The sequence below is a fragment of the Morone saxatilis genome, unplaced genomic scaffold, assembly GCF_004916995.1.
Source record: "Morone saxatilis isolate NCDOM2014 unplaced genomic scaffold, NCSU_SB_2.0 Contig22, whole genome shotgun sequence".
NCBI classification, from domain to species: domain Eukaryota; kingdom Metazoa; phylum Chordata; class Actinopteri; family Moronidae; genus Morone; species Morone saxatilis.
Window position 1 is genome coordinate 12,122,032 of NW_023339785.1, and position 7,181 is coordinate 12,129,212.

Below are 7,181 nucleotides of genomic sequence, written 5' to 3' on the forward strand. Positions count from 1 at the left end.
AACTCCAGAGGCCATTTGCAGGCATTGCTTATTGTTTTATTTCATGTTGAGACAAACAGAAGGCCACAGGCTGACGTGGACACCCTCAAATACTTGATGGATGACATCACAGGTGATTTGTGACCTTTGTGTGGTGAAAAGCAGCAAAACGTGCCTTAACCCCGTAAGCACAGACGGTAATACATACCACTAAGCAATCAGACGGCCGCAGTACGTGACCTCTCCGAATTGGCCCAGCAGCCACTTACAACCAGCAAGAATGCGAATCAAAACCACCCAAAAACAAACTGACCATCAGTCCGGGGTCCAGTCACTCGCTGGCTACTGAGTGTGGGCAGTGGGGATGCATGGGTGTTGCCCTGCTACTGCTGGAGATCAAGTGGCGGTGGACCTCTGGAATGCCAGTGGCAAGGATGTGGGCGCCAGTTCCCAGCTGGGATGCCCTGCCACGGCAGTGGTTCCCAGAGTATCAGGTTCTGGGAAACCCCCCATGGATTCACATAAGAGGATAGCTGGTGCCAAACCTCCAGCCACTGCTCCCCTAACCCATCATCTCTCCTCATTGTGTAGGAGGATGTCAGAACACGTGGCCCAAGTGCAAGAAGTCATCGTCTGGGTTTTGACTACCACTGACAGGTTGACTGTAACACCACATCGCTATGAAAGATAATCAGTAACTATTTTGATTAATCATTCTGAATTCTGAACTAAATGTAGTTCAAGCTTCATAGATAGGGAAGATTTGCTGCTTTTCCTTATCATATATGTTAGCAAATGAAATATCTTTTAGTTGGTCAGACAAAACAAGACATTTTTACTATTTTGACATTTATTAGATTAAATAATTCATGGATAAAATAATTTTTAATCAGATTAATCAATCATTCCAAGACAAAACCTCAAAATATTACTGCTGTAACACATGTTGTGTATAATATTAACAATACCTCTCAGGATTTAAAAAAAGTACCATTTGGGACTTCAGTAACAGCAGGCTGACCCATTTTTTAAATTCACATAGTCAGCACAATTTAACACGCAAAATGTCAGGTGGATTATAAAAATGACCACATGGGGACCAGGAAAAAAACACAGTTGGACCACACACACACGCACAGAGTGTAAACTGCTAGTCATGTGTTGTAGTGTATACATAGTGAGCTTTGTGTTGTTCTGCTCGGTTGTGCATAGCAGCCTGAGAACACGGTGGCCCAGGGAGCTCCAGCTGAGCTCTGGTACTGTTGTAGCAGTGAACCTGCAAATCCACAACTAGGGGGTCAGTCTCACACACAGCAGCAGCTCACACAACTCCTGCTCGGGGAAACTCCACAGTCAGTGATGGATTGTGGCCTTCAGGAGGAATTCACACTGTGTAACTGTACCAAGTCCCTCCTGAGCTGTTCTCCCAGTGGTGATGCTGCTCTGCCTCCCTGTGTAAAGGGTGTTTAAGGGCTGTGATATATTATAGTATGCATAGTGTGGCACAAGATGATGGGCGGCTCTCAGGGGAACAGCACTGCTTCCTGTTGCTCTTATAATCCCACCTGAGTCATTACAGTGACGGTGGAGCTGTCACATGTTAGCTATTAAGATTATACTGTATAAACAGTGATTAAATACGCTGTCAAATATTTGTAAGGCAGCAACGAGAGGTTTCTAAGAGTGTTTTGTGTGTATATGTTCCTGTAGCTGCCACCTGCTTCTCTTACTTAGAACTTCCCACAGATTGTTTTCCTTTAGTTTCCCCCTCGAGTGACCACACCAAGATTGTGACACTGACTTTAAACGTTGGACAATCTGGATGAGGTGGAAGAATTTTGCAACATACTGTACAATAAAACATGCCCTATGAGTCATTGCCTCTCTTCCTGTCTACCCCCCTATTACAGTCTCTGAAACACAGAGCCAAGAAGCAAACTAGACAGACCGTGGGCCACGTTATCTTGGCTCTCGTAAGGAGCCAAGTGTAGCTGGGAGAGCAGAGCAGAGCAGTGGTGCAGCTGTGACGTGTATGGCCTGTACCAGAAAAGAGTGTAAGTGGCACATCTCACCTCGATTATTCATCCTTAAAAAGTCTTGTAAACATAATAAGTCATCCACCAGTTCTCTATTTGACACAAATATCTTATAACATGGATATCAGACATTAGAGAAACAGACGAAAAACTCACAGATGAATCTTTTCGAATGGGTCTTCTGTGTCTGCGCCTCCCTCTGACCAGTGTGTCCTTCTGCTGGCTGCGGTCGTCCCGGCTGAGCTGGCGTACAGAAGTAGTCCCTTAAACTCCTGCCTGTATGACCCTGAGAGAGTGAGTGGGGAGACCGACAGCTGGAGCAGCTGAACACATGCAAAGGGTGGGAGGGAGAGAGCAAGAGACGGAGAGTAGAGAGAGAGAGGGAGGAGAGAGGGACAGCCCATTCTTACCCCCCCCCCTTCCCTCCCCTTGGCCCCCTGCACTGCCATCCTCCACTCTACGAACCCCCTCTCCCTGACCCCCCAGGATGCAAATTCCTGGTCTGCGGCCCAAATACCAAAATTCCAAATCCGTCCAAATCGCAGGCGGAACAACAACTCACAGATTCACACACTTGCCCCCCCTCCCCCTCCCCATCTTCTTACAAAATGCCCCCTCTTGCTGGTCCCACAACACACCTGGTTTCATTTAAACTAACCCCACAAAAGCCCCAAGCTCTCCCACCCTTTCCTCCCTCCCTTTTCCCATTTACCCCCCATCTATCTATACTTACCTCCCCCATCTTTTTTCCTTTTTTTTTCCATAAAGCGACTAAAGCCCTCGCTCTCGTCCAATCTGACATGCAGGATATTTATAGCCAGGGAAAGAGAAGTTAATGGAATGTGGACAAAAATTAGAGAGTGGAAGACCGAGAGGGAGAGAGTGTGGAGACTTGTTTGGAAAATGTGTCATCTTATTCTGCAGAATAAAGTGGTGGCGTTTTTCTGGGATAAAATACAGAAAAATGAACCTTTTTCATTATTCAACTCATTATTCTTGACCGATACACCAACTTTGCTCTTGTTTGTGCATGACTAATCCATTATTCCACGTGGAATCATTTCCAGCTTTTTTGTTGCAAAATTTGTAGTCTGTTATGTTGCAAACTGGATAAGATATTGCTTAACGCACGTTAGTCTACGTTAGTTCAAGTCTGACTCAACTTAGTGTCAAACTTTGAGGTCACCCTTGCTCCTCTCACTAAATAAAAGCCCCTTCAAAATTAAACGAGCAGCAGCCACATTACTATAATTGCAGGCTTCATTCCAAGATACTGTAAGAAATATAACACCATTACAAAATGATTGCCTGTACTAAAGTTTACAACCAAATATTCTTTAGTAGACACACTAATCTTCATATTTTTAGAGCGCAATCATGCTATTGTTTTAAATTACAGGAGCAATTACTGTATTTTCTCATGTTTTTTCGAAGTAAATTTCCTTTTGAATCTTTTGGTTCAAACACCTTTTCTTAGCCTCAGATTGTTTATCTGCCCTGTCTTTCCGGGGGGTGGCAGACATGGCAGCTGTCATTACGGGGGATGTTGTTAAAAGTCACACTGACAACCCCCTAGCTGGACCAACTGTGCCCCCCCTGGTTGGTCCCTTATTGCCATGACCACACACAGACACCCCACACACACTGGAAGAGGTCTCAATTCATGACACATGTAATCTGCTGGCGATATTTAACATCTAAACACTAACACAGTTTATGCTCTATACTAAGTGCAGACTGCTGAAGCAGGGCTTTACAAATGTGCCATCTTCACTTTAGCAGTAAGTATTTATATCTCCTTTCTCGCTGTCTCTAATCTCCATCGAGTGCTCTAAAGATCAGTAAATCTTGTCTCTGGAACGGGTTAATGATAACATCTCTCCCATATAACACAGCAGATAAAACGATAACATAAAACAGAATTGATGTAAATGTGTTCATTTTATTTACAAACCAAATTTACAGACACTGCGAGGACAACTAGAAGTGCAAACAGGGAGGCTGAAAGCGATAATGGGGCTTGAGAAGCAGAATTCATCGCCGCTGACGAAACAAAACACAGAAAGCACAAACCGAGGGGCTAAGATAACGGCTTCAGCGGGGGGAACAGACAGAAAACAAACCGAGGGAAGGGCCGGGGGTAGAGAGAGAGGGGCAAGCCGCAAAGAAAACACTTCAGTCGTGATACATTTTGAAGATACAGCTTTTGATGACGCCCATGTATCTGTCCCACACAACCTGATGTCTGAGGGTCAGAAAACAGAAAGAGAACAAACTGTAAGTGAATGGAGCAAAGATGTACTGTAAGTCTTATAACAAACCGTTATTGTGAAATCTGGGTGAAGAGAGTAAATGAGGCAATCTTTGTCCACTGAGTGTAATAAGGTGGGGTGTCTATGTTTCTTTTTATGAATATCTCTTTGTTAAGCATGTAGTGGTGCAGGGCTGTGTAAACCCTTAACTACATTCCAGAGTGTTTGCATGAGAAACAAGGTAACTACAGTTTAAGAAATCGGGGCGAGATAGGGTGACACCCACTGGTAGAACAGAGACGTCAATATTAGAGAGGATTTTAACATATGACTTCATGCTCGAGCAGCATTTAATGACTGCCAGAGTGTATATCATTATTCAATTACTGGTAAGTTTTCCCATGACTGTATTTTTAGCATGGGTTGCCCCCGGATGGCCTCTGATAACCTAAGCAGAGTTGGTGATACGCTTTACCTGATAAGCTTTGCAGAATAAAAGCACATTAACTCACTTGAATGTGTCAAGTATGTGTGCAGAGTTGGTGTAGTGAGTGAGGTAGAGTTTCATATCCGCTGCTGTCCATCTGTCCGAACGACACGGCTCAATAAACTAGGGGAGAAAAAGGAGGGGAGGAGACGTTACATCACACCGTCTCAAAGGCAGACTCCAAAGTTGGCTTCAGAAAAACTGGCTGAATGCTTTGTCTTTCCTTAAAACACTTTTATAAAAAGTACAAACCTTTTCCACAAGATCAATGAAGAAATCTCTGACATCTTTTGTGTTGGTTAACTTTGCAGCGATATTAATGAGGCCTCGGGAAAGATTCTAAAAAAAGAAATTTGAATACATTTTAAAACTTCTATTTCCTTCCATTGTAGAAGTTACTGACTGATTACATTTAGGATATTACAAAAAATGTTTCTCACCTTGAAATTAGCCTCCATCTCATTAAAAGCTTTAGTCTTTCCTCTGAGAGCTGTGCAGACCAGACTGAACCAAAAGAAGAGAATGGGAAAAGATAAGTTATAAAAGAGATGTGTGGATGAAATTATAATTAAAATCCAGTCTGTTTTTCGGTAATCAGCAAAAAATGTGTATGTTTCACTGTGTTTCTGTTACCTTTTGTGTTGATCCAGCAGATCTTTGTCAGTGATTAAAATCTTCAGCTCTTTCAGCTCTTGTAAAAACTCTTTATCAAGATCCACGTCCATGTCTTCCACCATATTATCTACAAAGAAAACTCAGACAAATCAGTTTAAAGGATGTTTTTTCTTATTACTATTATCACTGATTATTCTTTTTCTTACAATTATTCAGTTATTATGGCATTACTCAAATTCTAACCCAATTAACATTTTTAACTTATAATTTTCTAATTGGTGACAAATTTAACATTCATCTTCATTTTAATGAGGATCTGCAAAACCTGAAGGACCTCTGGTGGTCAGTAAGTCTCACTGAAGGAGGCTCTGACTGTTCTTATTCATAACAACCAACCATAAACAGAACACCTCTTGTTCCTATGGCAAGACATTTTTTTTATGCCCTTTTTATATTCAGCCTCACAGTTTCTATATATATATATATATATATAGTTATCTCTATATAATAAATGTTCTTCTTGGATTAAACACAAATATTTTGTCACTCTGTAAACATCCAACTAGACATTAACATAATAATTCCAGTTGATTAATCAATCGGTTACATAACTGATTTAAATGCTGTGTATGTCTCTTACGTCTCAGATAAAAATGGCAGGAATCCGCCAAAGGAAATAAGAATAGTGGCTCACCAACGGCACCAACGGTCCAGTTGTTGATAAGCTGCCCAGCACAAAAAGCAAAGTCCTGGAAAGTAAGATATTGCAGCTTTCTTTTCCCCGTCTCAAAGCGATTATTGGCAAAGAAAACGATGGCAGCATAATCCCTAAAACAAACAAAGAAGGCATTATAAGAGCTAACAAAGAAAACAGTACAAGACAGTAAAATAGAACTTTTAATATCCTGAACACTGATCTTTTCTGGTGCTGTTTTGTTAATGTTAGTTAACAAAACAAACCTACGTAGTAATACATCATAAAACCTACAATAAGTCAGATATGAAGTAACACCAATGTTTTGGAAAATAAACCTGAGGAAGGAAGGCGCCTACTTTGTTCTCCTCACTGATTACCTTGCAAGCTTATCAGAGAGAAGGAAATGCTGACGTATGTTCTCCACCAGGGGTCCCTTCAGCTCTTCCACAACTTTGAAAACACGTTTGAAGTTGTCAAACTGAAATTAAACACATGACTCAGGGTTTACTAAAGTACTAAAAAACACGACTTGTATAAAACCTGCCAGAGTGCTTACTCTGCAGACATTCAGCTGCAGCTGCCTCGTCACAACTAATAAACTGAACCCACTGCTAGAGAGATGTTGCACAATAAAAGATGCTAACTGTTAGAAATTCAGTTTATTGCTGAAACTCAAAACAAATATAAAGTAACTATGGTAAACAATAGCCAAACTGAAGGTCAGGTAGGACCAATTTCACAACAGAAATGAGCAAAGAAAGCATAAAATACTAAATAGTGACCACTGACCATTTTAAAACTGATAATACAGATGAATCATTGTGGTGTTCAGAATGTACATACCTGCCGTCTGCAGCTCTTCAGTGTCACACCTGTCTTGGCACCGATATCGTCCAAGTCTTTCTTAGTTCCTTTGGAGAGTTTCTTTCCTAAGACCTCTCTGACGAACACATCATCAAAGGCATAGTATCTACACAAGGAAAAACCGATGGGAAGAGTAGAAACATATCGTCATTTACTATGTCACACTGTGGTAACATCTTCCTTGAGAGGAGAATAACCTGGTTAAGAGAAATACACCTTTTACCCTTCTTACACCAAAATTAGCTCATATA

General features: G+C 41.5%; 2 protein-coding genes across 2 annotated transcripts in view; both read right to left on the bottom strand.

Annotated features, from left to right (window-relative positions):
* Nucleotides 1-2,349, bottom strand: part of efemp2a (EGF containing fibulin extracellular matrix protein 2a) — a 9,736-nt gene extending 7,387 nt beyond the window's left edge. The window contains exon 1 of the mRNA XM_035669644.1: nucleotides 2,172-2,349. The gene's annotated coding sequence lies outside the window, so the exon portion shown is untranslated. The remainder of the gene's footprint in view (nucleotides 1-2,171) is intronic.
* Nucleotides 2,350-3,937: 1,588 nt separating this feature from the next.
* fibpa (fibroblast growth factor (acidic) intracellular binding protein a) overlaps nucleotides 3,938-7,181 on the bottom strand; it is a 5,328-nt gene continuing 2,084 nt past the window's right edge. The window contains exons 4-11 of the mRNA XM_035669831.1: nucleotides 6,910-7,036; nucleotides 6,444-6,544; nucleotides 6,064-6,197; nucleotides 5,388-5,496; nucleotides 5,195-5,258; nucleotides 5,007-5,093; nucleotides 4,780-4,877; nucleotides 3,938-4,260 (exon numbers count right to left, since the gene is read on the bottom strand). Of these exons, the coding sequence (XP_035525724.1) occupies nucleotides 4,191-4,260; nucleotides 4,780-4,877; nucleotides 5,007-5,093; nucleotides 5,195-5,258; nucleotides 5,388-5,496; nucleotides 6,064-6,197; nucleotides 6,444-6,544; nucleotides 6,910-7,036 (790 nt within the window). The 3' untranslated portion in view covers nucleotides 3,938-4,190. The remainder of the gene's footprint in view (nucleotides 4,261-4,779; nucleotides 4,878-5,006; nucleotides 5,094-5,194; nucleotides 5,259-5,387; nucleotides 5,497-6,063; nucleotides 6,198-6,443; nucleotides 6,545-6,909; nucleotides 7,037-7,181) is intronic.